The sequence below is a fragment of the Dendropsophus ebraccatus genome, chromosome 6 (assembly GCF_027789765.1).
Source record: "Dendropsophus ebraccatus isolate aDenEbr1 chromosome 6, aDenEbr1.pat, whole genome shotgun sequence".
Taxonomy (NCBI): domain Eukaryota; kingdom Metazoa; phylum Chordata; class Amphibia; order Anura; family Hylidae; genus Dendropsophus; species Dendropsophus ebraccatus.
Window position 1 is genome coordinate 25,289,914 of NC_091459.1, and position 13,017 is coordinate 25,302,930.

A 13,017-nucleotide genomic window follows, 5' to 3' on the forward strand; every position below is an offset into this window, starting at 1 on the left:
ATACCCTCGCCCGTCAGTACATGCAATTGGGACATGCGGGGGTCCCGATCACTCAGTTGACAGATGCTTGTTCTGTCATTGAGTACCTTAACCCTTAGAGGACCGGGCCAATTTCAATTTTTGCGTTTTTGTTTTTCCCTCCTTGTGCTTAAAAGGCCATAGCACTTGCATTTTTTCACCTAGAAACCCACATGAGCCCTTATTTTTTGCGCCACTAATTGTACTTTGCAATGACAGGCTGAATTTTTTCATAAAGTACACTTCGAAACCAGAAAAAAATTCTAAGTGTGGTGAGATTGAAAAAAAGAAAAAAAGCATTTCTTTTATTTGGGGTTTTTTCATTTTTACGCTGTTCGCCCTGGGGTAAAACTGACTTCTTATATATGTTCCTCAAGTCGTTACGATTTCAATGATATGTAACATGTATAACTTTCATTATATCTGATTGCCTGTAATAATGTAAACCATTGTTAACAAATATATGTTCCTTACAATCGCTCTATTCCCAGGCTTATAGCACTTTTATCCTTTGGTCTATGGGGCTGTGTGAGGTGTCTTTTTTTGAGCCATGATCTTTTCTTTCTATCGGTACCTTAATTGCGCATATGTGACTTTTTTATCGCTTTTTATTACAATTTACTGGATTTGATGCGACCAAAAATGCGCAATTTTGCACTTTGGGATTTTTTTGCGCTTACGCCGTTTACTGTGCGAGATCAGGAATGTGATTTATAGTTCGGGCGATTATGCACGCGGCGATACCAAACATGTTTGTTTATTTATTTATTTATAACATAGGAAAAGGGGGGTGATTCAAACTTTTATTAGGGGAGGGGGCTTTTTATTAAAAACAACACTTTTATTTGTACTTTTACACTTATACTAGAAGCCCCCCTGGGGTTAGGGTTATTCCCCCTGGGGGACTTCTTGTATAAGTGCGCTGATCTCTCATACAGATCTATGCTGAATAGATATGCAGCATAGATCGATGAGATAGGCACATTGATTGCTTCCGGCTGCAGCAGCCGGAAGCAATCAAGTGCCGAGCCGAGATCAGCGCCATTATGTCGTTGACCCCGGACGGGGTAAGATGTGGGGATCGCTCCTCCGGGACAACGTCCCCGAGGAGCGATCCTCCCCACTAGACACCAGGAAATGGCTGCATCAAGTAATCGGATGCAGCGGTCAACTTTGACAGCTGCATCCGATTACTTTATTAGCGGGCACTGCGATCAGACCGTGCCCACTAATAGCCGCGGTCCCGGGCTACGAACAGCACCCGGGACCGCAGCGGTTCAGAGCGTGGCCCTGCTCTGAACGCATGGAGGCGGCCCTGGAGGTACGGGTACGTCCAGGGTCGCCTAAGGGTTAAACACCGCGATTGCTATAGATCGTGGCATTTGGGGGGTTAATGAGACGCAGCTGCGGGATTTTTAAAGGTGGCAATAAAAAAAAACAGTATGAAAATGGCTCGGTCATTAAGGGAGTATTCTGGGGAAAATTCATAACAGAGACGGCGGGGTCCGATACGGAGATCACTGGGGGGGGGGGGGGGGGGTTCAGGGGTCGGACTCCCTGTGGTCTCCTACTTTTCCCCTATGCATATAATCAGAAAAGTCCCCTGCCCAGTCCCTACCAGGAATGAAGGCTTCTTTTCTCCTAATAGTTACAGCAGGGTCCTAGCTGCCATACCGCACAGAAGATCCGCACCGCCTTATTCTAGCCCCGCAAAAAAAAAAAAAATTCATTTTGAAAGCACTGTGAACAGTGGCGAAAACTGTCAAAATTAAATTTTTTTCTACAGTTCTGGTGCTGGCACTTCAGCCTTGTTTACTTTGTGGTTCTGGACTTCAATTTAGGATACAGTATATTTTTTGCTTGGTTCTGAGAAGGTAAACAGGTACAATTGAATTGTCGTATTAATAACAATAACTTTTATGGAGGTAAGTGGCCCTTGACATTACTCCGGATGATACTGGAGGAGGAGGAGAAGGAGGAAGAGAGCAGTTTGAGTGATGACATCAGTTAATATGTCTGCTTCTATGGAAACTGTATAGTGGCACTTTGTGTGTTTACGTAATGCTACGGTTTCTCTGTTATAGCTAGGGACAATGATTTTATTGTACACCAAGACAGAAATGACTAGAGCCTGCTATATTAAAGGAGAAACAGCAGGTCATGAGAACCACCTTCTGCGCTATGTATCCAGGATTTGATCAAATCCTGAGATTCAGTAAGTTTGCACATCTTCTTACTAATTTACTTTAGCTTCAAACCTCAAAATAGCTCATATAAAACCAGGATGGCCCAGATAAATGGTTATATTTTTATGCTTAAAATCCATGTTGATTTTGATGTGGAATTTGGTGTGGTTTTGTATGAAAAACAGTCATCCTATTAACTTCTAAAGGAAATTCTACATCACATTGAAAAAATGAATGTGACTTTTAAAAACTATTTTTTTACATTGGGAAAAAGTGAAAAGTCATTTTTCAGCATTTTAGGGGTTTTTTTTAACATGAATTTTACCCTTAAAATCAAGGAAAGCTTTGAAATCCACATTAAGGTACGCAGATGTGGGTCCATGTGAATTATAAGGTGGAGAATTGTGAGCAAAGGTTTTAGCTGTATGTACATACCCTTAAGTCCGTTTCACACATACCGCATTGCAGTGTATTTCATGCTGCGTTGCTCTGTAGTGTCATTTACTTTGAATCTACATTCTGAATTTAGCCACTGCCCACTTAAAGGGAATCTTTCAGAACCTGGGCCCTACCTAAGGTGCTGACAGTGTGCTATAGCTGGCAGTCCCCTAGTAAGCATGGTGCCTTTTGGTAATTTGTCTGTGCAGTGGATAATGCACAATCTCATTACAGTCTTCTACTGTAATGAAGTGTCAAATGCATTTTGATTGCTTTTTATTACAATTTTTCTGGACTTGATGCGACCAAAAATGCGTAATTTAGCATTTTGGGATTTTTTGGCGCTCACACCGTTTACCGTGCGAGTTTAGGAATATGATAAATTGATAGTTCGGGCGATTACGCACGCGGCGATAGCAAACATGTTTACTTATTTATTTGTTTACTTTTATTTATTACATGGTAAAAGGGGGGTGATTCAGACTTTTATTAGGGGAGGGGGCTTTTTATTAATAACAAATTTTTTTTTTTTTGCTTTTTCACTTATACTAGAAGCCCCCCTTAAAAGTTGTTTAAATTGAAAGACATTCAGCATTTCGATTATTAACCCTTTCCCGCACGAGGACGTAACTGTACGTCCTCGCGCGGGTGCGGGCGTTCAGAGCTGGGCCGCGGTCCCGGGTGCCACTTGTTGCCCGGGACTGCGGGTATTAGCGGGCACGGTCCGTTCGCCATGCCCGCTGATACAGTAATCAGATGCAGCTGTTAAACATGACAGCTGCATCCGATTACCGGACGCAGCACTTCCCTGGTGTCTAGTGGGTGAGATCGCTCCTCTGGGACGTTGTCCCAGAGGAGCGATCTCCATTACTGAAGCCGGCCGGGGACCGCTCCAAGACGGCGCCGTCCCCGGCTCGGCATTCCAGCAGCCGAAAGCAAACGAGTGCCGATCTCATTGATCTTTGCTGTATAACTATACAGCAAAGATCTCAATGAGAGATCTGAGTGTATATACTAGAAGTCCCCCAGGGGGAATAACCCTAACCCCAGGGGGGCTTCTAGTATAGGTGTAAAAAAGAAAAAAAAAAAGTATTGTTATTAGTAAAAATCCCCCTCCCCTAATAAAAGTCTGAATCACCCCCCTTTTCCCAGGTTTTAAATAACAGTAAATAAATAAATAAATAAACATGTTTGCTATCGCCACGTGCGTAATCGCCCGAACTATTAATTAATCACATTCCTGATCTCGTACGGTAAACGGTGTAAGCGCAAAAAAATCCCAAAGTGCAAAATTGCGCATTTTTGGTCGCATCTAATCCAGAAAAAATGTAATAAAAAGCGATCAAAAAGTCGTATATGCGCAATCAAGGTATCGATAGAAAGAACACATCATGGCGCAAAAAATGACACCTCATACAGCCCCATAGACCAAAGGATAAAAGTGCTATAAGCCTGGGAATGGAGCAATTTTAAGGAACGTATATTTGTTGACAATGGTTTGAATTTTTTACAGGCCATCAGATACAAGAAAAGTGATACATGTTACATATTGTTTTAATCGTAACAACGTGAGAAACATACATAACAAGTCAGTTTTACCCCAGGGCGAATGGCGTAAAAACACATTTCCCCCAAATAAAAGAAATGCGGGTTTTTTTCAATTTCACCACACTTTGAATTTTTTTCTGGTTTTGCAGTGTACTTTATGCAAAAATTCAGCCTGTCATTGCAAAGTACAATTAGTGACGCAAAAAAATAAGGGCTCATGTGGGTCTGTAGGTGTAACAATGCAAGTGCTATGGCCTTTTAAGCACAAAGAGGAAAAAACGAAAACGCACAAACGAAAATTAGTCTGGTCCCGAAGGGGTTAAAACAAATGCAATCAATTCTACACTTCTGTAACTATCATATCTCAGCCAGAAACAAACTGCAGAGACAGTTAATATAAATAGGTGCAGATCAGTAACCATATCATGCCTGATGAAGAGGGGATTGTATAATTTAAATATTAAAAAAAAAAAACTTTAACAAAAAAAGTTAAAATTACTCTTTTCTGATTTAAAAAAAAAATATAGAAAGTAAAACAATATGCGGAATGTCCAAACTATTAAACAATTTAGGACGTAACTGAACATTCAGTCTGAATACAGCGATAAGCAGGTTATATAGCTTTTCTAATGTTTAACTATTTTTATTAACAGAAACTTTTTTTTGCAAATAGGTATGATTACAATGGCCCTCTTTTGACCCTTATAGCGTTTCTATTTTTTCATGTACGGGGCTGTATGGGGTGTCATTTTTAGCGCCATGATCTCTAGTTGCTATTAATACCATATTTGTGTAGATGAGATGTATTGACCAATTTTTATTCATTTTATTTTAAATAAAATGTAATAAAAATAATCAATCCTGGCGCTTTTTGTTTATAACGTTTACTGCGCGGGAACAATGGTTATGGTATGTTTTTTAAAACTTTTGAAATTCTTTTTATTACACTTTTTATGTCCTTTAGGGGACGTTAACATTTTTACATTGGATTTCTTACACTGATCTTTGCTATGCCATAGCATAGCATAGATAAGTATTATCTGTGATCAATGCATAGAGCCTGCCTGTGCAGACTTTATACAGTGATCGCCGATCTGCCGGGAGGAAGGTAAGAGACCTCCGGCAGTCAGATACAACGATTGTTACCCCCGCAGTCATGCTGCGGGGTCCCAATCGGTCAGTGACAGCACAGCTCCTGGCACTGAAGTAAGTGCCGCGGCACTACAGGGGTTAATGGCGGTGAGGACTTGGCTGCATATAGCAGCTGCTCCTCCCATGCTTTGAAGTGAGCTCAGCTCCTGAGTGCTTCTCTTGAACAGGTGTGTGTGTGTATATATATATATATATATAAATATATATATATATATAGCATATAAATATGTCTCTAGCATCTGTAAGCTTTTTGCTTTCTCCCCATTTATTTCAGCCCCTCTATATGCCAGTGATTTTATTTGAATTGTTAAAATTAATCTGCTGACCATGAGGTAAATATTTATTACATAGTTTTGATTGTCATATTTCTATTGTCATATTGATTAGCAATACATTGCTACCTTGCCTTGGTTAGCGAATCCTCTTAGATTTAAATTAACTTCCCAGCTTCTGCATACATATGGCATTGAGCTCCACAGTTATTAATTTATTACATAATACAGCAGTATGTAGAGCATTTATCATTCAACTTTCATGTGGAATAAGCTTTTATGCCAGTGGTACAAAAGCAAATACCTGTACATCCATACATTCCATACTTCTACACAACTTATAGCATTGAGTGTCTGTATGACCAAAGTAAATATGCACTGGATTTATTAAAGTGTCACTGTCGTGAATTTTATTTTTTTGCAGAAATCAATAGTCCACACAATTTTAAGAAACTTTGTAATTGGGTTTATTAGCCAAAAAATGCATTTTTATCATGAAAAAGCAGTTTGAAGCTCTCCCCCTGTCTTCATTGTTCTCCTTTGGAGAGAGCTAAATAACCAAAACCAAAACAGGACAACAAAGAGTTAATCTACAAATACCTCACCCTTTATCTCCTCTGACAGTCAGCACTGACCTCTCTGAGCTCTGATTACAGCGTTCACCCAGCTCTGTGCCTGTAATCCTCTGTTATCTGCTCTCTGCTGTCGGCTAACTCCCCCCTCCCCTCTCCCTAGAACAGACTGGGTACGTCTGATGCAACAAGTCACAATTTCCTGATTTTTTGCAGTGGATGGTAAAGAGGAGGGAGGGGGGCCTGGGAAATGTCTTTTTGAATGCAGATAATGGCATATTTGGCTAATAAACCCAATTACAAAGTTTCTTAAAATCACCTGGACTATTGATTTCTGCAAGAAAAAAAAATAAAAAAAATACGACAATGACTCTTTAACCCTTTGAGGACCAGGCCCAAAATGACCCAGTGGACCGCGCAAATTTTGATCTTTGCGCTTTCGTTTTTCCCTCCTCCCCTTCTAAGAGCTCTAGCACTCTCAGTTTTCTATCTACAAGCCATGTAAGTGCTTGTTTTTTACAGGAATAGTTGTACTTTGTAATGGCGTCATTCATTTTACCATAACATGTATGATGGAATTCCAAATATATTATTTATGAAGATATAAATAGGTGAAATCGTAAGAAAGAATGCAATATGGTAACGTTTGGGGGGTTCCTGTGTCTACGTAATGCACTATATGGTAACAGCGACATGACACTATTATTCTATAGGTCAGTCCGAACACAACCATATGCAGGTTTACACAGATTCTCTAATGTTATATATATATTTTTTTTATGAAATCCTTTTTTTTGGCAATTAAATATTAATAAAATGGGCCTATTGTGACGCTTATAACGGTTTTATTTTTTCACCTACGGGGCTGTATGGGGTGTCATTGTTTCCGCCATGATCTCTAGTTTTTATTAATACCATATTTGTGAAGATCGGACGTTTTGATCACTTTTTATTGATTTTTTTTAATATATAATGTAACATAAAATCGGTAATCTGCGCACTTTTTCCCCTCTTTTCGTGTACGCCATTTACCGGTCGCAATGACGCTTGTTATATTTTAATAGATCGGACAATTACGCACGCTACGGTATATTATATGTTTATCTATTTATTCATTTTTATATGTTTTATTTATATAATGGGAAAGGGGGGTGATTTAGACTTTTATTGGGGGAGGGGCTTTGGTGTAGTGTAATAGTGTTTTGAACTTTTTTTTTTTACACTTTTGAAGTCCCTTTGGGGGACTTGTACATACACTTGTGTGATTTCTACACTGATGATTGCTATGCCATAGGCATAGCATTGATCAGTGTTATCGGCGATCTGCTCATTGAGCCTGCCTGTGCAGGCTCAGTGTAGCAGATCGCCGATCGGACCGCACGGAGGCAGGTGAGAGACCTCCGGCAGTCCGTTTCAACAATCGGGACCCCCGCAGTCACACTGCGGGGGTCCCGATCGGTAAGTGACAGGGGTTAATGACACGCGGCAGCGCGATCGCTGCAGCGTGTCATTACCGGTGAGGTCCCGGCTGCTGATTGCAGCCGGCCCCCACCTGCTATGAAGCGCGCTCCGCTCCGGAGCGCGCTTCATAGAGGGAAAAAAAACCAGGACGTAAGGTTACGTCATGGGTCGTCTGGGGACAGACTTCCATGACGTAACCCTACGTCCAGGGTCGTCTAGGGGTTAAGGAATGGGAACAAGTTGGTTTTTTCATATTTTATACACAATGTACAGTTCACGTTTATAATGGGCTGATCGACTAAGCCCTGCCATCTAATGTAATGTGTGATTTTTTTCATGCAAAAAGAAAAAAGATGGGTTCTTTAACAGGGAAACATACCACTTTCCACCCACCTGGCCACTCAGGTACAAATAAAGCTTTTGTTTTTTTGAAGTCTATTTAACGTACACGTTATAGGGGGGAAAAAGGATGCAACTGTGTGTAATCCGTTTGGATCTGGTTTTCCTTTAACTTCCATTATTAAAAAACAGATGTTTTTTCTTTTCCTTCATTTTTTTTTTTTTTTTTGTCCACCATGTTTTGTGTACGTAAACCCCCAGACGACCCTGGGCCAACCGGTACCTCCTTTGCTATGAAGTGCGCTCCGGAGCCTGACCCTCACAGTTAATGACAGGCTGCAGCGTGTCATTAACCCTTTAAACACCGCGGGGCATAAGTGACAGGGGCAGTCCTCTGTCACTTACCATATACCGTAGCGTGCGTAATTGTCTGATCTATTAAAATATAACAAGCGTCATGGCGAACAGCGTAAACAAGAAGAGGGAAAGAAGTGCCAGGATTACCGATTTTTTTTTTTATACATTATATATATAAAACAATTTATAAAAAGTGATCAAAACATCTGATGTTCCCAAATAAGGTATTATTAAAAACTAGAGATCATGGCGGAAAAAATGACACCCCATACAGCCCTGTAGGTGAAAAAATAAAACCGTTATAAGAGTCCCAATAGGTCCAATTTAATAATAATTATTTGCAAAAAAAAAAGGATTTCATAAAAAATATATATAACATTAGAAAATCTGTCTAACCTGCATATGGTTTTGTTCGGACTGACCGATAGAATAATGGTATCATGTCGCTTTTACCATATAGTGCATTACGTAGACACAGGAACCCCCCAAACGTTACCATATTGCATTCTGTTTTACAATCCCACCAATTTATATCTTCATAAATAATATATTTGGGATTCCATCATACATGTTATGGTAGAATGAAAGACAACATTACACAGTACAACTATTCCTGTAACAAACAAGCACTTACATGGCCCTGTAGATAGAAAACTGAAAGTGCTAGAGCTCTTAGAAGGGGAGGAGGGAAAAACGAAAACACATAAATGAAAATTTGCGCGGTCCACTGGGTCATTTTGGGCCTGGTCCTCAAAGGGTTAAAAGTAAAAAGTAACAATCTGAAGAAAGACAGATTAAACAGACTACAAAAGAAGCAGTGTAAACCCAGCCTAACTGGGGTAAAATACAGCATTATTCCTACAGTGAATATGCACCATCACAAAATAAAGAAAGCAAAACATTTGTACACTAGTTGTCCATATGGCATTTAAGTGACTCTGTACCCACAATCTGTCCCCCCCCAAACCACTTGTACCTTCAGATAGCTGCTTTTAATCCAAGATCTGTCCTGGGGTCCGTTCGGCAGGTGATGCAGTTAGTGTCATAAAAAAAATAATTTTAAAATTGCAGCCCTGTGCCCTACAGGCGTATCAGTGCCCTAACTTTGCACCACCCGCTCCGTCCCCCTCCCCACCCTCTTCATCATTAGGAATTCCACTGGAACATTTCCTCCCATTGAACATTGCACAGGTGTCTTAATGATCCAGCCCATGTGCTGTGGTAACACAGATGGGGAATAGTTAGCAATCTGAGGAGGGCGGGGAGGAGGGACAGAGGGGTGGTGCAAAGTTAGGGCACAGATACGCCGATAGGGCACGGAGCTGCAATTTTAAAAGTAATTTATTTGTGACAATAACTGCATCACCTGCCAAACGGACCGTAGGACAGATCTTGGATTAAAAGAAGCTATCCGAAGGTACAAGAGGTTTTTTTTTTTTGGGGGGGGGGGGGGGGTGTCAGATTATGGCTACAGAGTCACTTTAAAGAGAAACAATGGAGAGAAAAAAATGTTTTCAGATCACTTTGTGCTAGGAAGGTAAACAGATTTGTAAGTTAGGCTGGGTTTCCACTGCATTTTTTGCAGTCCATTTTGCAAAAATTGTGTTTGTGTGCATCCATTTTGATGGGTTTTTCCATTGACTTCCATTATAAAAGAAAAATCAAGAAAAGGATCAAAACACATTTAATTTTTTTGTGTACAAAAAAAATAAATGAAAAAACTGTTTGCAAAAAAGGCAGCATGAACCCAGCTTTAGTTCTATATAAAAAAAAAGGGGCGAAAAAAACTTAGGCCTTTCAGTACTTATAAGTTGCTGTATGCCCTGTACGCTCCGCTGGCCGGAGCATACATTATCTGCTCCACACTCCAGCTTCTTTCGGGGGCTCTCGGCTGGACGTCCCACTCAGTCAATCAGTGCGCTGCCCTGCCACAGCCACTGATTGGCTGAGCGGGACATCCAGACACCGGATGCTTTCTGCTGACATCTCTGGCCGAGACAGGAACTGTCCAGATCAGGAGAGGTTTTCTATGGGGATTCATAGAAAACCAAGACATTCAGTGGACTGAACATACTTAATGCAGAGAACCAATATACTAGATACAGAGAGCGGGAGTAATAGATTAAATGGGGTATCCCAGAGTAGAATATAAAGGGTGTGACTTCATAAGGGTATATATTATTTAGGGTGTATTGAAATTTACATGAAAGGATGGAGTGCCTTAGCAGGTAGGGTCAGTTCTGCCGCTGATAAAGCAGACAGGCACTGGACCAACTATGACTGCCAGAAAACCAAACAGCTCTATCTTTGTATTCAGGCCTTTCGGTCCTTAACTCCTGAATTCAAACATCTTTTGAGATTCTGCTTTGGACGTTTTTGAATCCTGGTCCCCCCCTCCCCTCCAGTCTTTATTGGTCTTTGCAATGGCGGAAAAAGTGAGGCTCGATGGGTCTTGATTATGGAAGTTAATGTTCCTGATGAGTTCAGTCTGTGATATTCAACAAGCTTATGGACTGTATATTACGGACACGTGACTTTGACCTTAGTAAGAAGACCTGATCTGAACTGAAATAGTCTATAAAAACTGAACTTTTTCTACATCTTGCAGGATTGGTGTACAATATCACTCCCTACATGGAATATCATCCTGGTGGAGAAGAGGAGCTGATGAAAGCAGCTGGAATAGATGGCACTCAGCTTTTTGATCAGGTATACAGAGAACAAAATTTTGGCTGGCATATTACATATGACAGAGTAAATGATATATATTTTGTCCTCTGATAAATTTTTACACAGTGTTTTGTGCACAAATATTTAGCAACCGTTTACTCTCTGGGCGCCATAGATTTTCATATTTCAATATTGCAACATCAGGGGTGAATTAAAGGGGTTATCTACCGAAAAGGTAAAAAATGAAAAAATAAATAAATTAAATTCTCCCAAACCTAGCCTGTCTTAGGGCCCTATTCCACCGGCCGAGCAGGGTCCTATCAACTATGAAAACGAGCGCCGATCTGCTAGATCGCCGTTCGTTTACTGGGTTTATTCCACGGCCCGATGATCGTTGAGCAAGGGCTGCAGGGACATCGTTACCGATGTCCTTGCAGCCCTTGCAGCATACATTACTTGTCAGGTCTTCTCCTCCGCTCTGTCTTCCTCCCCGGGTCCCGCACGCTCTAGCTTCAGAGTGGCCTGTCAGCTGACAGGCCACTCAGCCAATCCCAGGCCGCGGCGGTCCCGGCCTGTGATTGGCTGAGCGCTCCGTCAGCTGACAGGCCATGAATGAAATGATCAGCTGATGACACGATCATCGGCTGATTGATCTCTCTATTTCACTGAGAGATAATCAGCCAAATCGGGCCGATTCGGCTGATTATCGTTCCTGTGGAATAGGGCCCTTACTCACCAAGTCCCTCTGAGTATTTTGAGCCGTCTCCTGTCTTTCTAGCTGCTGCCATTCCTTCTAAAAGCCGAACTATATCCAAGATGGCTCCGGCCCGGAAACTGCATTTCCCATGATGCATCTCCCTGATTGGTTTGTTTGCGTACTCACCCCCTTAGCTTTCTTTCCTGCCCACTGCTGTCATTACCATTGCACAGAAAACACAGGACTGTTTCACTGATTTTGCATTAGATCACCCCAATATGTATTCCATACTAGCTGATGATGTAGCAGAGCTGATGCGCACATGGTGTAGCTATGTGCTGCATAACGGCATCTGTTTAATGGGAGTGGCGGGTGTAATGTAGGTTTAGATCTCTGCTTGCTGACTGTGAATGAAAACATTCTAGTTCCATCCAGACTCTAAGAACATCCATAATACTTACAATATACAGAGCTGTGACACAAAGACAGGTACATATGCCTGCATTCACTGACAGCAAGAAGAGATAGAACTATAATGGTTCATATTACAGAAACCTAGGCTCAGGGACAAATGTAAGTCTAAGGAAGCAGCTCTATCACTTTCACTAGCAGTGAACAGGTGCAGATGATGTCATCTGGGGGCCGAGTTACCAAGTCAGGAGACAGCTATCCCAGCCCCCAGAGAGGAGATCACATGTCCTGTGTCTACAAAGGGAGGGGGAAAGAGGGAGCAACACGTTGTCAGAGAGGACACAGAGAAGATGATTTTAGACATCCAGAACATCTAAGTTTAAAAAAAAAAACAGGAAAGGGTGCAAGATAAGTCATACATGCATATTGATGGTTTATACAATCCACAGAGTGCATTAGAATCATAAACTCTGTTCTTGCTCTGTTAACGTTTTAAAGGTAACCTGTCACCCGGGATTCCGACCCCCCCCAGTGCAGCCCCGGATACTTACCCTTTTCTGCATGTCCCGCCCCTGGACCCGGTCCCCGGACGGAGATATCGGCACCGAAAGGTGAGCGTGCGCTCTATGCAAATTACATGAGATGAGTCCGAAGCCCATAGAGAATGACTGGAGCTGTCATTCTCTATGAGGGTCGGACTCATCTCTGGAGTGCGTGCACACGGCTGCCGACGGCGATATCTCCGTCCCGGCACCGGGTCCGGGAGCGGGACTTGCAGCAAAGGGTAACTATCCGGGGCTCCACTGGGGGGTCAGGCGGGCTCAGCGTCGGAATGCCGGGTGACAGGTTCCCTTTAAAAACCTTTGATAAATTTCTAAGACACTTTTGTATCTGGT

General features: G+C 41.7%; 1 protein-coding gene across 2 annotated transcripts in view; it reads left to right on the plus strand.

Moving 5' to 3' along the window:
- CYB5R4 (cytochrome b5 reductase 4) overlaps positions 1-13,017 on the plus strand; it is a 112,517-nt gene that overhangs the window by 13,829 nt on the left and 85,671 nt on the right. For both annotated transcript variants that reach the window (XR_011363484.1, XM_069973535.1), the window contains exon 3: positions 10,952-11,052. Coding sequence is in view for 1 of the 2 variants with exons in the window: in XM_069973535.1 (XP_069829636.1) it covers positions 10,952-11,052 (101 nt within the window). In the remaining variant the exon portion in view is untranslated. The remainder of the gene's footprint in view (positions 1-10,951; positions 11,053-13,017) is intronic.